Raw genomic sequence first — 22,103 nt, 5'->3', positions numbered from 1 at the left:
GAAGAAGTTCCAGTCTTTTATCTTCGTTTTCCCCTGTTTGTCATGAAGAAGTAGGCCAAAATGGTTAAGAAAATAATGAAGTTGTTAGGATAAGTTGTTTTTGATCCTGATCCTTAGGAGCCCACACAGAGGCACAAATCAGTATTGGTACACTTAAATCTGAAATCCAAAGTTGGTCTAATATAAATTATTTGTCCTGGTGTTTTACTCACATTTCAGTAGGACTACTCTGCTGAAGTTCATATCATCTAAAAGCTCTGAACATCCCTTGGTGTAAAAGACTATGTGTCATTCTCCTGCTAAAGCTGTGTTTTTTACCTTTAGCATTCAATGATCTGTCCACTAACTTTCAATTAAAAATGTAATTTCAAATCAATTACTGAACATAGTATTTTTGGTACATGCTTGTGTTGTAGCTTGGTTCAAACATGTGCCATTGGTATTGAAGATATCTTAGCTGATCAAAATTTCTGACCTGGTGCAGTCTTTATCCTGACAAAATGCAAAGTTTTACTCTTAGAAGATTATTAAAAATAACTGTTTATTTGATGATCATTTATCTTAATATAAGCAAGGTGCATTATGTTGCACGCACCATGTGCAAGCATTGTTTCTCATTGCATAATACACTGTATGTGTCCACTGCAGTGAAAGAAAATAGAAGACATAAAAATAAAATTTTGGTCTGCTTCTGTGAGATGACTACATGTTCAGGACAAAAGAGAGGCGGTAAGGAGGAGGGTTTTCTAATCTCTCTGTAGTATTACAACATGTATATCAGGAGCTGATTTCTTACTGGTACTTAACTAAACTAAAACTGTTCTTAAATTAGAGATTTCATAACAAATGTATTACACTGGTGCTAGCTTTTTCTTGTGTATTTTATCCTGACTAAAGAGGCAAATAGAACTTGTGGTTTTGGTGTGTAGTGCTGTTAAAGCCTTTTGGTTAGTTAGATGAATGAAGTAGATCTGGTGTTCGGAGAATGGAATTTTTTGTGTTCATTCTGTTAAGCATCTCAATAACTAAATAATTGAAAGATCTTACATACCTGAGATGAATCAATCTCAGCCTTCTTGTGTGGAAAGGGCCCTGTTGCATGACTGAAGACGCCTTTTGCTCTCTTTCCTCTCTTCCTCTTTCACACTTGTCACATGAAATGACGTGTATGGTATTCCTTTATAAAAAATGTGTATTCATGTTTTAAGAATGTATTTGTGTGTCCAAATTGGCAGTTTGACACTTGTCTGTGAACTGAAATATTCTAGATATTCCCATGTCTCACATGTTTCAAAAAGTAGAGAAAGGGTCAGATTCTGGTCCCCAGAGTAATGGAAACAGTCTCCAGAGAAGTCTCTGTCCATAACAGAAATTTTCAGCAGAAAATTTGTAAGAGCTGATAGGTTATGTGAATCTTCGTACAATCTGAATCCAGCATATGGGCCTCAAACTATTTCTCCTAGTTCTAGATTGATGGACTCCATGCAGTAAACACTGCCTAGCTGGAATCTCAAAATCTCCTGTTTAGTGTAGAGAAATATTATGTGATTCACATCACCTGAGTTAATAGAATATTTTTATGGTTACATTATGCTTTATTACATTATTATTGCTCTGAGTGGAGGAATGAAAATTCTAACCACCTTCCAACATGTAAGAGTACCTGGAGAGCTACTTAGAAACACAGAATCCCTGTTAATTGCATATATTTGGGTACAGCTATAACTGCCTACATCTAATTGCAGGTGGACAGGATTTTCATCTATATTAATTGCATTTTAAACAAAACTTACCACATGTAAAATTAGAATATAATAATTTTTGGTACTTGGAAGTGGTACAATTTCAGCAATAAAACTAGTTATTGCTTTAGCTGATAAAATGTAACAACTTAAGAGGTGAACCATAGGAGTAACATCAGTAGATGTCAATTGCTAAGTGCAGTATTGAAGCAGATGGCAAAATTTATAGCACATATTTTCAACTTTACTGATTTGCATCTTTAAACTATTTCTGCCAAGCAAAATACATTTGTAATTTATTAGATTTTTTTTTGTTGCAGGTCTGGCTTACATGTTTTGTTGAGCCATTCGTCAGAAAACTCAGCAGTGCTGCAAACTCATTTTTCTTTGCAGAGATTTGCAAGCCTGTTTTGCAGAGAGCTGAAGGTGGTGATTTCATTAAGATACTCATTCCCCAATTCTCTGTGCAGAAGACTTTTCCAAACCCATTGGAGCTAAAAACTTGCTTTCAACAGCTGCCAGTGGTGTTCTTGGAGTCTTAAATTGATCTAGTTTTGTCTTGGCATATTCTGTTCAACCAGTCATGGAGAGATTGTACGTAGATTGCTGTTTGTGAAATTCTTGGAGGAGACTCCAGCTCTAATATTCAAACTTGATGCATGCACTAGCTCACTGGCACAACTACTTTCTTTCTCCATCTGTTAAAATGGCCCTGTGCCCACCAATATGGTTGTATGCCAGTTTTGGTAGGATGTATAACCCAGCAAAGATGAGTGGTTTGGATGAACTGAAAAGTCTACAAGATAAAATCTGAGCCCTCTAGTCAGTACAAGAATAGGAGCGAAATGCAGTGTACAAATGTGGGCATGTGCTATTGCAGAACATTTCTCAAACTGAAATCTGTCAGATCTGATGGGAAGTGCCACATAGTGAATATGTTCTTATTGCCATGCACTTGGCACATATGAGGATGCAAACAATGAATTGTTGATTTGCTGTGGCTCTCTGTAATGCAGTCACTATATTTTTGTGGCTTTTTTATTTGCTCCAAAAGGCAAGTTTTACAGTTTTAAAGTCTTCAGTGTGGTTTCTGCATATTTACTGCATTGTGATTTATTTGTGTTAGACATTTGCTTTGATCTGCATCCTGAATGGTATTAAATAGACATATCTACAGGTCTTACAAGGCTGAAATTCCACAGTTTTAGTTCTGCTTTTTTTGAAAGCTGTTCTTGTTTGTGCCACCCCTTGATAGTTTTGGTACTTGGAAGAAGCTAGAATGGTTTTCACGTTCTGCCAGAAGATGAGCAGCCTCGTAATGCTGTTAAACAGTGTTTCCGAAACCTGGACATATATGTAAATATACTAGCACTGAGTAGGTTCTGGCAACACCACCTCTGTGGTGGTATCTTTCAAAGAAGCCTTTTCTCAATATTTTTGGGAAAGCTGGAAACACTAGGAGTTGGACTCAATGATCCTTGTGGGTCCCTTCCAGCTGAGATTATTCTGTGATACTGTTTCGCACTTATAATCCCTTCACAACTATCAAAGGCTGCAAAGAGATCTGTAAATGTCTGCAAATTCTGAGCACTAGCCTCAAGAAAGGCTCTAAGTTGACTCAGCCATTTAAGTGGCAGCACCACTTCTGATTACATTCTTTCAGCCTTCAGAAAACTCTTCCACTGAGGAAGAATTCTCTCTGGAGTTTTCCTGCCATATTGGTGGTGTGAGTACTATCACAAATGGTTATATGCAGTGCAGTTGCAAGACTGAATCTTTTCATCCTTTCAGACAACATTTCTTGTTGCTGGGTGAAAGTATCTTTAACTACTGTACTGACAACAGATAATGTTAGCTCAAATCACAGTCCAACCCAGAAGGGATTTCAAACTGCTTTGTTATACTAGCTGCAATCTGGTTAGAGCTTTTGAAATATAGATAGTTTACATATCTGCATTGATGATGGTGGTAGCAGCAACTTAACAGGTGTTGATGCACTGAGTTGCTCAAGTGTTGCTCAGGTTGTATCCATTCACAACAGAGAACTGGGAGATGCTTTATTTAATTTTTAATTTTACACTTTCCTGTTTCCTCAATGGGACAGAAAGAGTGTAACTAAACATTCAGATTGCAAGTGCTTTGAGAAATTAGTGGCAAAGTTAACAATTAAACTAGTTAAATTATGCTTCTGATCAGACTATAACTGGTTTTGTTCTCTGTGGCTCTCACCCTTACAGGATACTACAATCATCCTGGTTTCCCTCACATCTGTAGTCTATCCTTTAAAACTATTTAGTTTGCTTTTTGCATAATGTGCTTCTTTTTCAGATTGAAAAATCAGGGGTGGCTGAAAAAGAAGTAAATTCTTACCTCGATTTCTCTTTAAACCATAGAACAGCTACACTCATAGCCATATGATTCAAGGCTTTCTTGAAGTAGTAGTTGAATTCTGTGTTGTGAATTAGAAGTAAATATAATGCTGTAATGGAAAAGAATGGTAGTACTGAACAGCACCACAAGATGTCGTTCAAACAGTTTATGGCATAGACCAAAACATAGTGAAACTCAGATTTCTGACTTTCCTACTAGAAGAAAACCTTAAATCAACAAAATTAACTCAAATTGCAGCATGTGTTTGCTACCAGTTAAGCTTCTGTGTTTTATGGGTCTGAAATTAATTTGCAGTTCCTCTTTAAATGTTAAATTCAAACTTGTTTACAGTTTACACAATAGTATGACCTAGAATAAACCAATTTATTTTAAGCAATTTGCAGTACCAGTAAAATGTCAAGAAAAAAAAAATTAATTTTTTCAGGAAATGTGGGATGTTCCCTAGGATTTCATTGCTGCTTAGGTGCCAAGAGTAAAGGTTACACTGCTCTGTAAATGTGTATTTTCTGCTTCAAACTTGGTAACATCCACAGTATTTTGAATTTCATATTGAAGGCCAAAAAAAAAAATTATTTTGCTCTGGCTGAAAGTATGTCCTGCCAACTGAAGTCTCTTGAATGCAAGAACAGTGCAATAGGTACTGTGTAACTGAAATTATACAGTGGGTGGAAAACTTGAAACAAGAAATGCATTGTTAAAACTCAATGCAATGAGACTTCTGTAGCTTCTGTTCTATAAGAGCTTTATTCCATAATATCAAAACTGGTGAAGCTTGCTTCCTCCCCAGTGGTGGATTTGTTTACCACTTCCTAAATCTTTCCTTACAGTGCTATAGTGCTATATTTATACGTGAAGATCTTCTGTCTCACCAGGGTTTGTTTGTTTAGAATTCACTCTCCTTTCCTTGAGGGGATTACAGCTGTTCCCAAGGTTATTGTTGCATTGCTAGTTGGGCTTCACTTGCAGTTTTGATACTCATGAATCTTCTGCTTAATTACTATGAAGGCTCATGATTAGTGGGTAACTTTTGTCAGTAACTGGCATGTCAGAACTGTAGCAAAACTTGAAAATCTGTGGATTTAATCTTACAGTGTTGCTAAAACCGATAGAAAATAAATGTGTATTTTACCAGAGTGGAGCAAGTGTTTGCTTAGTAGTAGTTCTTAGGAACATGGCAATGCAGTGACAAATGCCACAGATTCTGGATTAATATTTTAGTATAACTGTAAGTTGTCATAGTTCCTATGGGAAGGCAAAATAACTGAGACAGAGGCCCAGATTTATTGCTGACATAGCTGTTTAAACCTCAGTGATATACAGTTATGCCTACCTTTATTTTTCTGTAGAAGTGGGTAATATTGTGCATTGGAATCTGTAATCTTAGGCTTAATCTCAGCAAGATGCCAGTTTTAGTGACCAAGTGTCTGCTGACAATAGTATGGCATATTCAGAATTTTTCTTTTGGATGCTTCTTTGCCATAATCAACATGCAGAGTAGGGTGATCAAAGTGTTTTCTGGCATAGGATGCCAGGCTTTTAAAGCATAATCTTGTGACTGTCAAGATCTAAGGTTATTTTTTGTCTTTTTTTGTGTTCCTTACACTCCATATACTTACCACACCACTACACCCACCATACTCTTTTATTTTGGGGCAGTTGTAAAGAGGTGGCTTATTCCTTTTTTAATGGCAGAAGAATAGAGGCCACAAGAAAGAGCATGAGAACTAGAAAAGATTAGCTGGTGGGTTTTGTTTCTTTCTGGTAGAAACACCTATAAGTTTAGTCCAAACTGGTAGGTCTGTCACTGGTCCTACAATACTCATACCCTTATTGTATCTATAAATGGTACGAAGGTATGAGGAAAGCAGTATTTTCATGTAGAAAGAAAAAATAGTGTATATCTTAAATGCTACAAGTAAAAAATATAAAAACATAGAAGAAAGTTAGAAATCAACTACTTCTGCTTAACATTCAACCAATGTTTCAAGGAGAACATATTTTGGATGTGTTTTGTGATGTCTATCATGTTGTGTCATTGCAAATTTGTCATGTGTGATTCCTGCTGTGAAAGTTAGGTGATGAGTTTGCATTTCTAATTTATACTACTTTAGCTTTCAAATTGTAATACTTAGGAATGCAAGCCTGTGGTGCTAAAGATTACAAAGGCAGCTGGGAACTGATTTTTTAGTACATTAATAATTGACTTGTTGCCTTTTATGGTAGATGCTATGCAAGTATTAAAGATCATATTTCACAGCACATACATTTCTAATTGTTGTCTATAACAGTGCTTTCAGCTTGCAACTTTTGAGAACAGTAGGCCTATATTGAAGTAGATGTTAAGACACTAGATTATAGCTTGGGAACTCAAGGGAAGTCTCATAGGGGTCTTAGAATACATCATTGGGCAGATAGGTGGGAATCTTCCTGTTTTTCTGGGGTTTGTCTTTTAATCACTCTTGGAGAGTGATTTTAACTCTTCCTACTGCTAGGGAAAATGGCTGAGACTATATATTGATACTCTGCCAAAAGTTTGGTCTTTTTTCATCTGCTGTTGTTGGGACCATTACTTTTGTGCTTCGTATAGTTCCACATAATTTGTCAACTATCAGATTAGGTTTATTTAAACCTGGTGTTGCTCCTGAAGTAATAAAGTTTGTATTTCAATCATCTATAATGTGTACCTAGCTCTGTAAGGGTAAAGTCTCTCAAAGTTTTCACAGGTAGAGGCAAAGGTATTGATGCAGCTGAGGGTTGCTTGCATTTTCCTGAGCCCCTGGCAAGTGGAAGTAAGTGATAAAGAAAGTATTTGTCTAGGATTGTGTATTGAGGAACTGTCACCTCAGCATAACTAATGAGTATAGAAACATGAACCCTAGTGTGACTGCAAAGCATACATTTATGTTTACATTTATTTCTATTTAGAGGATTTTTATTAAAAGATTGAAATTTCCTTAAAACTTCTTAATGATCAAAATATGAAAATACTTGTACTGTACAGTAAATTATATTACAAAGTACTGAAATGCATTTGCTTTTCCCATTGTTCATTGAGGCTCTGATAAGGGTTGTTTTTGGAGGGAAATGACCTTTGAAATTTGCATATGGTATTTGTTTCTGGAAGTTAAAACAGCAAGGGAGTGCATATCCTGTTACTTTGTGAGATTTTCTTTTTTTTTAGAGTAGACCTCACTCTTGACAGGCAACCTTGGTTGAGTTCAGTGATTTTTTTTTTATTGGTTTTTTTACATACTTCACTTTAAAGAATGGAACAAAACTCCACAATGCTGGGCAAAATAATTGAGGTGTCTTGCACTATTAAGTCTGCTCTTAAAGGGAAAAACTTTGATGTTACACTGAAACCATATCTAACTGTAGAAGAAGAAAGGCTTGCTGCTGCTGGTGATCAAGGTGGATGTATGGAGCAATATTTTACTCTGTAAGTATCTAATATTTGCTAATCCTGGATTATTATTTGTTAGAAAAGATATTTAAAAACCCAAACAAACCATCTATTCAAGTAACAATTGATTTCCAAATTGATTCATCAAGAACTGTTGTTTCATTTCTAATTTTTTTTCTTTACATTTTCCCCTGCCGCTTTTCTCATATGGAAATAAGGCTGGTTGAAAACAGATCTTCATATATAAATTTCTGTGGTTTATATCTTCCCAGCTAACAGTTCAAAATGTTTTAATTTGAAGTGTATGATAGAATGTTTTCTATAAGCATTTAGAAGTAGAGCTCATCAATAAACATTCTTCTGTCTTCACATTTTAAATTCACCTTTTTCTTGTTGTTTGTTACATTCTGGGAGACAGTCTTCAGCATGTTATCCACAACTTGGATCTTGTTGTGTGTAACTTCCTCCATTTTTGCTACTTCATCCTCAAATCAAATTATTATTTCTACATTTTCCGCTTTGTTGACATATTCTTCTTTGTTTGTTTGTTGATTAGTATTCTACTTTCTATTGGTTAATGAATTTCTCACTTCTCATGATAACTGGTTCACGTTCTCAGCCTTTCTCTTATTCTGGGTCAGTGATTTTTTAAATCAGTGGGCTGTGGTCATAGTCTCTCTCTGCCAGAATTGCCTTTTATCCAGTTGGAGCTGATTCCACCCTATTGCTGAGTTGTCTTTATTAGTTTACTCTTTGTCTTGGTGGTCCTGCAGAATGTCGTTGTGGCCCATCAAATTTGCATTCTTGGTCTGCCCTCAGGGGTGTGTCCTTCTTCCCAAGCTTTGCTAGCCTCAGCTGGGGTCTGAGATCATTGAAACATATCAAGCCCTAAACGTTAACAAGGCAATTCTACAGTCAAGTAATTAGTCTTTCTAAGACAAAGACCTCACTGTGAACTTGCTTGTTAGCTGCTATCCATTTCAGAGATTGAATCTCATTTGTTGTTGATTAGGCTTGAAAGTATACAAAGATGAAACATCAAAGAACATGCTTTCTTAAGAAAATTTTTCCAAATTTCACATTTTGCAACAACAGTAGGAAACTGGAACCAGGAGCATAGGACTAAGAACAACTTTTTGAATCAAGTCCTGTCTTTTTGCTGTGTAACTTTTCTTACCATGTTGTACAGATTCCTGCACAGGGAAGAATTATGACTTAAGCAGAAGGAATTAGAGGTTTCTGAGTTTCTGTATCCAGCTAGAGCAAAGTGTCAGGCAAAGTACTACAAGCTGATCAAAAAAACCTGAGACTTACTTGGTATCCTATGAGGAATAGCTGAGTAGGAATGGTCAGCAAAATCAGCTGTTCCTGTGGCCAAGAGTGATGGGAATAAAGAGAGCTGCCAAAAATTAAATCAAAACTACTCTTCCTAAAACGTAGGAAATGGAACTATACAGATGGATTAAAAGGTAAAAAGCCCGAAGTATTAATGATATTTTATGTATAGCCTCAAACCAACAAATACTTTATTTCTGATATAAAAAATAAGAATATGGATCTGAGGGGAAAATATAGAGTGACTAAAAGAAGTGTGGTGATGTAGAGGTGAATACAAGCATCTTCGAGTCAAATCAAAAAATGTAGAGTTTAATCTAGAGAAAGGTGTGACTTTATCCTGGAACAGGAATGTGGATAATAAGAAAACACATATGACATCACAGCATTAGTTATTTTTAACAGATTTATCAACCTTGAGTGGTGTTACAAGAAGGTACCTTGTATGCCACAACTTGCCTTTGAGGAAGGTGTCCAGCTATAGACTTAATAAGCTGATGGGAGCAGTATGCAAAACTGCAGGACAAAATTGAATGGGACATACATTTTAAATTACCAAATACACAATCAAACAAATGTAACAAATAGAAGACCTTATAGATCTTTGAACATGTCCATGAGTAGCTAAAGATGGTAAAAACCTTTGAGTGTGATGCAGACAAAATAGGGAGTTACCAGTGATATTTGCGAAGTGGTACTAAAGCAGGCAAGGAAATGGAATGTTTCCTTTTTTTTTTTTTCCTTTTTTTTTTTTTTAAGAGAATCATTAAATATTAGGCTGTCAAGTGAAGCCAACATTGACAGTATAGGGAATCTGTAATAGATTGCTCTAATTATTTCATGAAACACTTAGATTTGAAAAAGGAGTTAGACTTAAATTGTAAGTTGCATGTAGTTATCCTAAATTTTAGGATACCTTAGCTTAGTAGGAAATGTGTTGATTGTTTTGTTGTTGGCCTTTTTTTTTCCATCTGGTTGCAGTTCTTACATGGATGTGTACTGGAATGTGGGCAATGTGGATTTCTTGTGGGGAGGCACAAAGCAGATGCAGTACTGGTTCTGAAAGTATGAGGGAATTTCTTTTAGAGTGATTCTGTCCCTTGCAAGTAGGAAAAACACTAAAGGGTTTATGACCAAATGAATGACAATATTTTTTCTCTTTGTAACTAATTCCAGCTTTGGCTTACACCTTCTCATATGAAATTATGAGAGCAGTGATAAATCAATATATATCCAGGCTCTGCATTCACTTTTAAAATCATGTCTGGATATATTTGATCTGGCTGAGATGAAATTATTTTCCCTTGCAGCAGTCTTCATCATGCTGTGCTTTGTATTGGTAGTGAGAGCAGTGTTGGTAACACACCAGTGTTGTTGCTGTTGCTGAGCAGCACTCACACAGGAGTCAAGACTGCCTCTCCAATATCCCCCTTCCCTCCCAGCCTGGAGCTGGGCAAAACCTTGAAGGATGTGTGGCCAGGACTCATGGCCCAGGCAGACCAAGGGGATATTCCATACCATATGATGGTCATCAATAAAAGTGAAGAACAAGGAAAATGGGTGGGCGTTCTTTCTTCTTCTTTCTTATTGGTCTTCCAGAGCAACTGCTAAGTCTACTAAAACCCTGCCTCCTGGGGAAGTGGCTGGACATTGCTTGCTGATGTGAAGTAGAGAATAAATGTTTTATTCTCCTTTGCCTCTGCATGCAGCCTTTAAACTGTCTTTGTCTTGACACATGAGGTTTTTTACATCCTATTCTCTCACCCTCATCTTGCTTCAGGAAGGGAGAGAAAGAATGGCTTTGTGGGCATCTGGTGTCCCTCCATGGTCTACCCACCATGTTGCCTTTCACTTGTTTGAAAGTTCACAGGGTTTGAACTTGGAAAGTCTTCAGAGTTCTTCAGAATATTTCAGGTGTCTCAAGTTTCTATCTACTTTTATCTTTCAGTAAATCAGGCAATCTAGATGTTACAAAAAAGCTGTTTCTTCAAAGAATCTTTTTTGTAAACCTTCGTACTCTATAAGTGCAGTTAGACTGTGATCTGTTTACTTCTAAAAAGCCGAGCAGGATGAGGTTTCTTATTAGTGACAGCTAATAAAAAGCTGTATTTACAAGAGAACATTCTTATTAACTTGATATTTTTGTGAGAGAATTTATTTCAGCTCTAAAAAGTGCTTGGACACTGTATGTGTCTAATCATCAAGCTGTCTTAGTCCTACAACTGGTAGAACGTACTTCAGATCTGAGGCTTTTAATCCTTAGCATAGAGGATAGCAAATTGCAGTCCAGAAAGGCAGGTAGGAGCACAAGGTTATATCTGTGATTCTTAGTGAAATTCAGAGCATACTGAAGTTTGGATTTTTCAGTGACTTACATAAGCTGATATTATATTTTAACACAAACATGCCAACTTCTAGTTGTTACATCTGGCCCTCTCTGGAGGACAAGGGAGAAGTAAATGAGTTGTTGGTTTAAACTAAGCTCTTCTTGTGCTTTAGGATTTCAGCCTTCGAGACAGGTTCACTTAACAGCAGATTGAAGTTGCATGGTCTTACGTTGTTTTTAGAATCTGTTACATTCTTTTGCTAAATACTTCATTATGCAGAGTAAAAAAAAATTAAAAGTGGGCAAGAGGGAGTAGTTCTTCACCGTAAGTTGCTGAGCTGATGCAAGCCTACAAAAAGGTATTCTGGTTTGATTTTTAAGTTTTTCTAATTGATGCTTTACTGTATTTTTACCATAGGAATGAAGACCTAAAACAAATGTTGGAAAGCAGTAAAGATTCTGCAAAGCTGGATGCAATGAAAAGGATTGTTGGGGTATGTGAATTTTTTTTGTTACTGTTTTTATTTGTTAGGGGATATGGAAGTTTATTATTATTTTCATTTCTTGGATGGGAATAATGATTTCCTTTTACACATTCTTTACCAGATTAGCAGTTAAGTCTTCAAATGATCTCTAAAAGTTGTGGTGAAGAAATGGTAGAATTCTTAACTTGGAATTTTGTGTAGAAATTGGTGTATTTGGATATATGCAGTCACATGCTTTAAAAATATTTATGTAACAGTGCAAATATACCTGTAAACAACTATTTTCAGTGAGACCTTGAACTGGAAATGGCTTCTCAAGAGATGCTTCAAATTCATCAGACTGGAAACAACAGAAATGTGCAGGAATAAAATTACAAGTTGCATTTACTATTTTTATTTTATTATTGTATGAGGTTTTTCTTTTTTGATTGAGCATCATCCCTGAATATTTGATAACTTATTTCAGGTGAATGTGTGTGATTGAATAATGTTTAACACTATTATATGTTTAAACCCTATAAACAAAACTTCATGAAGTGGATGGAATCACTTTATTTCTTTTTAAAAGCATGGGAAGAATGTACTACAGGTGATTGTTCAGTGTCCACTTGGCTTTTTTGTTTTGAGGCTTTTGAATCTGTTTTCTGTCATTGTTTTTTCAGTCTACTCGGATGTGCTTTATTTTTCTACTTGGTTTTTGTGTACTTAATCCTGTCCAAGTACATACCAAAGTGAGTAGGTACAGGTGGTGTCATGTGATCGTGTTCTTTCCTCTAACTCCAGAGCTGGCTTCCCCCTTCATGATTGTCCAGTGATGGGAATTTTAATCAGGATCGTTGTCTTTTTGCCTGTAATCCCTTAGTCCTGCCAGAGACGCCATTTACCTGTGAGGTCCGGGTAACCTATCAGCTGTTGTTTCATAATGTCTTTCTTGGGTTTGGGAAAGGTTTTTTGATTCATCTTCTCCAACATGATGTGGGATTGCTCAAGGGTTTGACCAGTCTGGCATACAGATGTACTGTTGCAAAAACACATGACTTTTATAAATGCCATGGTAAACTTACATTCTTCTGCTTCCCTCAGAAAGTAATTTTTTTCTGGTTATTGCTGTGGGCAGAAGAGTTGTGGCAAGTTGCCTCTTGCTCCCTTGTTTTTGTTTTCTGAATAGCTGGCCAAATCTTTTTCTGTATTTGGAAACTGTTGAAACTGAATGTCATTGTGTATTTATATATATGGGGGGAATTAAAAAACATTAAATTGAATCAGCTTTAAATTTTAAACCAAGGCTTTACTGGGTTGGTTTTTTTATTTTCCTTTTTTCATACAAAAAATGCTGTCTTTACAAATGAGTATGCAATGAGCAAACTCTGTAATTTTAGATACCTGCTCCTGCTGAACATTCGAAAGAGGTTTTAATGGCTTTTTTAATTTCCTGGAAGTGTGTGATACCATGAAGTTGGAGATGAGTAGTTAGCAGTGATAGCTGTGATCCTTGATGGACTTTGGCTGAAGTGATCAGGCTCAAGAGGTCTTCAGCAAGGGAAGGCAGAATTTACTGGGCACATTGTTTCTTCGCCTACCCCATTTTCCAATTCTGACAATTCTCTCCAGTTTCCAATAGCAGATTTTTGTCCTTTTTCAAGTTCATGGTTGTTGTTTTCTGTTCCTGTTCTAAGCGCTCTGCACTGCAGGAAGAGCACTACTTCCCCAAATGGCAGTGTGCAACCTTCTGATTTTTGGATATTTTTCCCTTGCTCAACTGCTGCTACTTGAGGTAGAAGCAGCCCTTTAGCATATAGCGCTGACCATTACTTAACGGCAAGTGAGTTGTTTGATTTACTGAATCCTCTGTTTCCAGTTCCTTTCATATCTTCAAGGTATTTGCTGTTTCCTGTGCTATGTTTAAAGTGGGTTTCACACCAGATGCCTGGCACTAACCTCTGACTGACATAACAAACTCAAACAATGGGCTTTACAGGTCAAGACTGGGACATTTCACAATATGAGCATCAGGCCTTGTAGGAGTGGCGATAATGTTCTTGTGGAGCACAAAGGTACTTTTGTGCTTACATACAGAGGGGACCTTACATCTCTCAGGAATGAGATGTGTTTTTCAGAGATGAAAGGCTTCCTCTAGCCTTATTATTACAGGAAAAAGGAACTCTATTGTCAGAGTATCACTGGAATGCTTATTTTCAAAGTGTTAGTTAAAAAAACTTAAAGAATCCACAGCTTCTCTGGCCAACCTGTTCTACTGCCTCACCATCCTCACAATGACTTTTTCCTAACATCCAGTGTAAACCTGCCTTCTGTCAGCTTAAAGCTGTTATCTGTTGTCCAGTCATTACATGCCCTTATAGAAGTCCCTCTACAGCTCCCTTTTAGCTCCCTTTACATACTGGAAGGTGCTCTAATGTCTCTCCAGAGCCTTCTCTTCCCCAAGCTTGAAGCCTGTCCTCACAGGGAAGATGCTTAGTAAGTGTCCTTAACCACGGAAGGTGGGTTAGTCTTTAAGGTTCCTGCCAACCTAAACTGCTCTGTATGACTATAATTCTAGGATACCAACAGTTGTCTTAATATTTTAGTATTTAAGAGGCTTAACTTTCATTTGTTCATATAGGTGTGATAGCAAAGTAGCAGGAGAATGCTGGTGCACTTTTTGGGGTTGCTTCCTCCATTAAGATAGTTTGTGAACTTTCTCCTAGGGAGATGGAGATTCATTACAAGTAAAACAAAATCTGTCTTCCAGAGAGTGACTTAAAACAGCATTGTTTCAAGCATAGGAGTAGTCCAGTTTTGATCTCACTTCTCCCTTTATGCGTGAAGGTACCTAAGTGTACTTTTAGCTAAAATATGACTTTCATGATCAATGACCTTTTTTTTTATCAGTGTGTTATTTTGCATGTTTCTTCTTCTTATATGCATGCAATAAAATAATTGCAGTCTTTGGAAGAATATAAGCAACACAGCTGGTTTAGAAATAAATTTTTGTGTACATATTCTACTATATGCATGAAAACATAAAGCTGATATTTCTTTTAAAAGATTCACTGATCTTAAAACAATGAGTACTAGATAGTGAAACCTGTTTGAATTTCTGGGGAAAAACCAGGGAAATTTCACTCCTGAAGATTTCAGAGCATAAGTTTAGGAAACTCTCACATGCCTGAGTTCCCTCAGAGTATCATCCATGTCTGTGTGTCTCTCATGTGGAAAAAAAAAAAAGTACATCTTGACATTACACAGCACTTGCACTAGAATGAATGTTTTTATGCAAGAACTCCAGGTGTATAAGACAACACAAATGGCGAATGTCTAGGCACAGCCACAAAAAAGATTTGATAGACAGTAGTCTTGGAAAGAACCTTTATGTTGTTTCAGGTTAATGATCCATAAGCTAAGGAGGGTCTACACGAGTTGCTATGCAATAATGAATCAAAATACACTCTTTTTATAATACATATTTACATGATACACTGGAGCTGTTATGGTAGATCAATTGAATAATCCCAGTAATGCATAGAGTCATACCATTACAATGTATCAGCGAGGTCTGAGGATCATCCCTGTTTTTGAGTATTGTGACTTCTGTTGCACCAAGATAAGATGATAATTTTTCGTTCTTTCTTACTTCTCTGCAGTGCATCTTGTTGCTAAGTTCTACCTTGTCATTTTGAATTTGGCATTTATTGTGGAGACGCCCCAGTCCTGAAAGTAGTAAATCTGTTTTAGATTCTTGGTTAAAAACCCCTTGGAACTCATTTAATGTGCTTGCTTTTTCTCATTACTTGTGTCACTTCCTGTGTTTTAATACAGGTGCAATGAACAGTTTAAGATGTTAAATGGGTTAGATCAAAATGTCATGCTGGACAGCTGCTCTTACTCCCTTTTTGAAAGACTGAATAATAGCTTGAGCTACAGCTGCCTTCTTTCTGGCATCCTCCTAAGCTTCTCAGAATATGCGGTTTACTAGATATTTCCTGGTTTTGTGTGTTCTTGCTTTTGTTGCATGAGATCCTAACTCTTTATGCTTTTAATGTGTTTTATCAATGAAATACACAAACAGATCTGTGAGTTGAGAATATGATGTTTAATCAGCTGTATAATGTGGTGTAATGGTTGGAGTGTAATGGTCATGGACACGAGTAACTGCAGCTGCAGAACTCCTGTTTCTTTGTTGGATGCCTGGGTATTTTTTGTTGCTTATGTATCTTGGACCCCAGTGGACATTGGTGATAAGAGATGTTCCTCAGGGGTCTGTACTAGGACTTGTCCTGTTTGATATACTCATTAATGACATTGATGATGGGATTGAGTGCACTTTCACCAAATCTGCAGGCTACACAAAACTGAATGGTGCAGTTGACATGCGTGAGGGACAGGATGCCATCCAGAGGCATCTGGACAAACTTGCAGTTTGGACCCATGGCAGTCTTATGGGGTTCAACAAGGCCAAGTACAAGGTCTGGTCCTTGGGTCAGGGTAACCCCCAGTATCAGCAGAGTTTGGTGGATGAAAGGATCAAGAGCAGCTCCGACAAGAAGGACTTGGGCGTGCTGGTGAACGAAATGGTGTCTGTGAGCTGACAGTGTTCACTAATAGCCCAGAAAGTGTTGCCAGCAAGTTGAGGAAGATGATTATGCTGCTCTATTCCACTCTCTTAACAGAGTCCCAACCTGAAGAACTGCATACAGTTCTGCATTCCTCAGGACAGGAAAAACAGACATGTTAGAGTGGCTCCAGAGCAGGCCACGAAAAGGATCTGAGGGCTGGAGCACCTCTCCTGTGTGGGCAAGCTGAGACAGTTAGGGTTATTCAGCCTGGAGAAGACTCTGGGGAGATGTTACTGCACCTTCCAGTACATAAAGGCGTCTGTGAGAAAACTGGAGAGGGACTTGCCAGTAGGGCCTGTGATTGCTGGATGAGGGTGGATGGTTTTAAACTAAAAGACAGTTGATTTAGATTAGATTAGATTAGGAAGAAGATTTTACAAAGATGGTGGTGAAACACGGGGACAGGTTGCCCAGAGAGACGTTGAATATCCCATCCTTGTAAACATTCAGTGAGGGGCAGCCTGATCTGTGATTATCTTGAAGATGTTTCTGCTTGCTGCAGGACTAGATGACTTTTAAAGGACTATTCTATGATTTCTTAGTGAGATTTTTGTGGGTTTTGATTGATGTGATGTTTGGCTGGCTGAATCTTGACCTTGAGCAAGACGCACAAATTCTTAGAGATGGGAGTGCTCTGGGTCTGTATCAGCAAGACTGAACCTGATGTAACTTGATGTAGCATCGTCCTGAAATTCCAGTATTTGCAGTTTAGACATAAAGCACTGCCAGACATCCTACTGGAATTATATCTAAGCAGAACATTGTGCAGCTGTAGTGTATATGAAAGTCTTTTATTCCTTCTTATGTATCTGGTTTCCTACAAATAACTTCCTTCTTAAGCTATTTGAACAAGACTTGAAGCTAAGCCGGGGTTTTGATGTTTATTATCTTTATTGTGACCATTTTATTGTTTGTGGCATGCCTTGTTCATGATCAAACACGAAAACTTTGTTTCAAAAAAAAAAATTCAGTGGGTTGATTGATCTTGCTTTTACTGTGTGGCTTTTGTGGTTTTTCTTTCTTTTTTGTTCTGTATAAACACTTTATGGCCTTCTGTGTTTAGCTTGCTTTTGAAAATAACTTGATTTTGTTTTTAAAGTGTTTGCCTGGAATAGCTGTTCCAGGCAAAAGGAGCAGGACTTAAGCTTCTATGACTTCTTGGATTTTGTTGGGTTGGTCTTTTTTACCCCCCTCCACCACCCAAAAGGTCATTCTGCAGGGCTTTTTTGGTTAGAAAGGTCTTTGGTTTTAGTAATTTTGAAAGCGTTAAAAATTATTTGCTGTTTTATGTGTTAAAGTCCAGTTCAAGTCCACTCCAGCAAACTCATAACCAGACAACACCCAAGAGTTTTTATTGTATGGATTGTATCCTTTAAGGTCTAGTAATTAACAAAGCCCCAAATCCTTATCCTCAATTTCATAGAAATGAGATTTGAAATAAAGATCTGTAATAAAACAACAAAACCCAAACCACATTCAAAGAATTTATATTGTTACATTACTCAGATTTGTCTCTTCTTTTTTTTTTTCAGATGATTGCAAAGGGAAAAAATGCTTCTGAGCTGTTTCCTGCTGTTGTGAAGAATGTTGCCAGTAAAAATATTGAGGTATTCCTCTAACTTGTTAAACATACTGTTGTGGAAAATCTGTTTATGAAAATTTTGTCTAATTGTATTAGACTTAATGCATGAAATAAACATAATGCATGAAATCTCTAGTATCATTAATGGAACTTCTTAGGAGTTTATTTCAATAATGACATTATGGTAATAATTTTATGCATAAATGAAGGAAACCTGTTGGGTGATTTGGAGGAAGAAATAGTAGCTCTTTACATTTAAAAGAAAAATTACTTAATTTTAGAAAGTTTATGAGGTATGATGTAATTGAGGAAAGTTACTGTAGTTCAGTATTTGAAGTGCGGTGCTTTTTGCAAAGCTTGGGTTTGTGCTGCATTGTATCTTTAAACATCTGTTGCAGATCAAAGCTGAAAGGTAATGTCTGGCTAAAAAAAAAGGTGTATTCTTGCATCTGTATTGGGTGTTATTAGACAAAAAGTAGCTTGCTCCTGTATCTTTTTTTTTGTCGTTGTTTCTTGTAAGAAAGCAAGGGGGGAAAGTCCATCCTGGACTTGTGAAAATTCAGATTTGCAGAATGCTAAAAAATTGAGGTTCTGTTAAAGAATGATGTGTTTAAATCCGCAGGGTTACTGTTGTATAACCACAGGGTGTATGTAGAAAATGTAACTCTGATGCTCACTAGCATTACTGCGCATACTCTGACAACTTCTCTGTAGAAGTGTCACAGTTATAGTCGACTTTACAAATAAGATTTAGATAAAAACAGCATCTGTAAGTTTGTAGTTTGAGACCTCATGGTGCCTAACAAACATCAGTTTGATGAAAGTAGAGTGAACATGCAATGACTTTAGTTGCTTCCTACTGCTCAGGATTGTAATTTTCAAAAAACGTGGGCAACAATTGTTTGAAGTATTGGATTTTAAGGAAAGAAATCATTTGAATATATGCTTCAGTTCTTCTGTCCTCTTCTGAAAATATGTACTTCAGACTTTATTATTTATTGTTATATTTTTATTATTAGTAGGAACAAAAAAATATTTTTTTCCCTGGCTTATGGCACTAAAGGTTATATTTCCAATAGTAATGGCCTCAGCAAACTCCTTTCTCACTCTAACATGCCGTGATATAATGGATGAAACATCAGTTTTCTTCCTTAGTTACATGGATGGATAGTAATAGTCAACTTTGAGTTTAATTTTAGCTTTGAAGAAATTATTCTTTTTTAGTTACTACTTTGAAATCTTAGGGTTTTTTTGTTCTTTGACAGAGTGGATTTATTTGGTCAAGGCCAAGTATTGAGCTCTGGTAAGTCAAGGAGGTGCAAATGTGCAAAGATGCTAATTCAGAGTCTTTCAGGAATTTACTGTATTAAAATAATTTTAGAAGTTGTAATTGTACTTTTAGTGACAGGCAGTAAAAAGATGTGGGTAAGAAATCAGACTAGTTAAAAATTCTGTTCAAATGTAATTTATGTTTGTAAGTTATTAGTAGTCTTAAGTAAAATTTTTAACAGGGAGACCTTAGACAAAGACAAGTGCCCTAAACAATATTATTTATCTGGAGTTCTTTTAACTGTTAGGGCTGGAGCCTCTAGTCTGATAGAAGCAAGACTGTCCTAGTTCCAGGCTTTTAACCCAACCAGTAGTGAAGCTGAGACTGTATTCCTGGTAGGTGTGCACATACATGTAAATATTTTATCTGTACATACACAGAACAAATGTGCATGTAGAGAGGCACTCATGTAAATTGCCATGGGATATTCAGGTGAGCACAAACAGTATCAGCAGCTTGGCAGTTCAAGATGGCCTGCTAGTGGGAATGTGTGTATATATACAGTGTTCATCCCCATGGAGTCTGCCTGGTGCCTTGCCCACGGATCTCAGTCACCCCTGTTGATGGCATCTGGACATATGAGCCCCTAAGGCTGTAGTCCTTTCTCGTTTGCTGGTACAACTGTCTTTACACACAGGAATCCCTCTAAACCAGGACTCTTCTGCTCCCTCATGGACTCGCCCTTGGACGCACAAGTGTGTGCACCTCTGCGCACATACAGGTGGATCTGGCCAGAACTTTCTTGCTCCTCTACTATCTAAACTCCTGTGGTTGTGCCCTTGAAGAGATGCACAAAAAATCGTGGTTCTTGCCCCTAGAGACCCGCAGGCCATGGGCTTTCCTTGCATCAGGATGGGACTTCACTGGTCTGTGGCATAGCCAGCTCCTCCTGTGGTCTTGCCCATAGATGCTCACACCCACACCTATTTCCTTCCCAGACCGCTTCACCCACTTGTCTGCTAGTGCAGCTTGATGCACCACAGACAAATTGGCTTGTGCTTGGTTTGACATATTCTGGTCTCTTCAGTTACACACATGCTCATGGGGCCATCTAGCTTGTGGTCCCAGCCTAGGTGCTGGCAGCCAGACCCTCACTTTTTCCAGATGCTTGCCTCCTTGGGCTTAGAGATCCCTATTGCTTGATCTAACATTGCATATGCTGGAGTCATACTTTAATCCCCTCACTCTCGTCTCTCTAGTTGCTGGTGCCCATGGACATAGCAGCCCTCCAGCCTGTGGCCTGACTGTAGGTGTAGGCACATGAATGCATCTTCACACCAAATAAAGGAAACAGTTCAAAATGAAATTTAATAAGTCAATGCAACAGATTATGCTATTCACATGCAGAGAACAGAAGGATTATTATCAATTATTAATTATCAAACTGTTCAGCCCTCTTATCCCTGATGTATTACTTTCCAGATCATATAGATATCCCTTGCTTCTCCTTCACTTTAGTTCTTCCCCAGAACATCCCATGTCATGTCTAAAATACTTTTCATCTGTGTCCCATTTCTGTACGTGTAAACACCTTCAGTCTGAAAGGTGCTCTAGTCTTTGTTGATTTTTGGTGGTTTTAACACCTGGGCATAGGAGCTGCGGCCCTCCTGAGGTTTTTTTGAGAGGAGTGTGACAGGGTATCCTTTCTCTGAGTCCTAAATATGTTTTCCCTCCTATTATTTTGTTTCTTTCTGCATCTCTGAGCTGATGGTTCCTGTCATGGGCTTGGGAGAAGCTAGAGCAGGATGTTGTGTGCACACATCCCTCCATCCCCCATGTGGGAGGGATGCTTTGTGGGTGTGAATATGAGGTCTTAATCACATAACCAAACATTATTAGTAGAAGCTTTTCACTGTTTATATTTTATGGACCTTTTCTCCTATTTTAAAACAAATAGACAGTTATGTAAACTCACATGTCATCATCACCACTTAATGCTAACATATTTGTGCAGGAAGAGACTGTTAAACTGAACAGAGATCAGGATATTTAGTAAAGCCATCTGACAAATTTCTCTATCAATTTGAGTTAGATGACAAGTTTAGGTTGTAGTGTGGATGTACTTGTAGCCATCTAGTTGGACGTTTTCTGTCTCAGAAACTTTATCATGGTCCATTACATAGGATGCTTTATGAGAAATTACTAGATTAAGTCCGATTCTTAGTGCATTGATCCTGTTTCCTGAAAATGTTTTGCCAACTTTTTCCCTATTCCTAAGAATTCTTAACCAAATCTGTCTGTACAAGTTGCTGTAATGCAGTAGCCTAAAATACACTGATTTATCTGAGTAACTCTGAGAGTAGCTCAATTGGCTAGGGCATGGTGCTAAAAACACCAAAATTGTGAGTTCCATCCCTGTATGGGCCATTTGTCAAAGAGTTGGACTCGGTGATCCTTGTGGTCCCTTCCAACATTCTGTAATTCTGTGGATACAAATTCCATAATTCTGGATACAAAATATTCTTTGTATCCATGTCATTTTCCTGAATTTTCTGCCCCGAAATGGCTGCTATATTTTTTAAAAATCAGGACTCAGTGCTCTAATGCAAGAAAATGGAGATGAAGAGGTGGTATAATATGTTAATTTATTTGAAGAGATGCAAAGGGCACCTTATTGTTTACAGAAGTGCCTTATGATTTTTTTGTTGTAATTGCATGCTGACCTCAGCTTGATTATATGCACTAAGTCATGGTTGGTAAGGATACAAAAAGTGACCTAATAAACAATTGGTGGTATAGAACAAAAATTAAGTCTTCATCAATAATTCATGGATTTTTATGTGCTTATATTGATAAATTAATTAAACAAATCTGCCTGTGTTCCTCAAGCCTAATGTGGCCCTGTTATGATTAGGTTTATAGAACAGAGCATTTTAACATTGAATGAAGGTAAATG

The 22,103-nt window shown here is 37.3% G+C and overlaps 1 protein-coding gene across 4 annotated transcripts in view; it reads left to right on the top strand.

The window, feature by feature from the left end:
• The window catches only part of AP3B1 (adaptor related protein complex 3 subunit beta 1), a 153,160-nt gene that overhangs the window by 2,257 nt on the left and 128,800 nt on the right, over positions 1 to 22,103 (top strand). Inside the window, exons 1-3 of one of the 4 annotated variants that reach the window (XM_054285638.1) lie at positions 7,350 to 7,572; positions 11,616 to 11,691; positions 17,828 to 17,902. In XM_054285638.1, coding sequence (XP_054141613.1) covers positions 7,400 to 7,572; positions 11,616 to 11,691; positions 17,828 to 17,902 — 324 coding nt within the window. In that variant the 5' untranslated portion in view covers positions 7,350 to 7,399. Of the gene's footprint in view, positions 1 to 7,349; positions 7,573 to 10,212; positions 10,432 to 11,615; positions 11,692 to 17,827; positions 17,903 to 22,103 lie in introns of those variants that run through there. The other 3 variants (XM_054285609.1, XM_054285629.1, XM_054285619.1) reach the window with 3 other exon arrangements.

The sequence above is a fragment of the Melozone crissalis genome, unplaced genomic scaffold (assembly GCF_028551555.1).
Source record: "Melozone crissalis strain CALT ecotype California unplaced genomic scaffold, PUWL_Pcris_2 ptg000005l_1, whole genome shotgun sequence".
Lineage (NCBI taxonomy): Eukaryota > Metazoa > Chordata > Aves > Passeriformes > Passerellidae > Melozone > Melozone crissalis.
The sequence above is the reverse complement of the archived record's forward strand: the minus strand, read 5'-3'. Positions and strand labels throughout refer to the sequence as shown.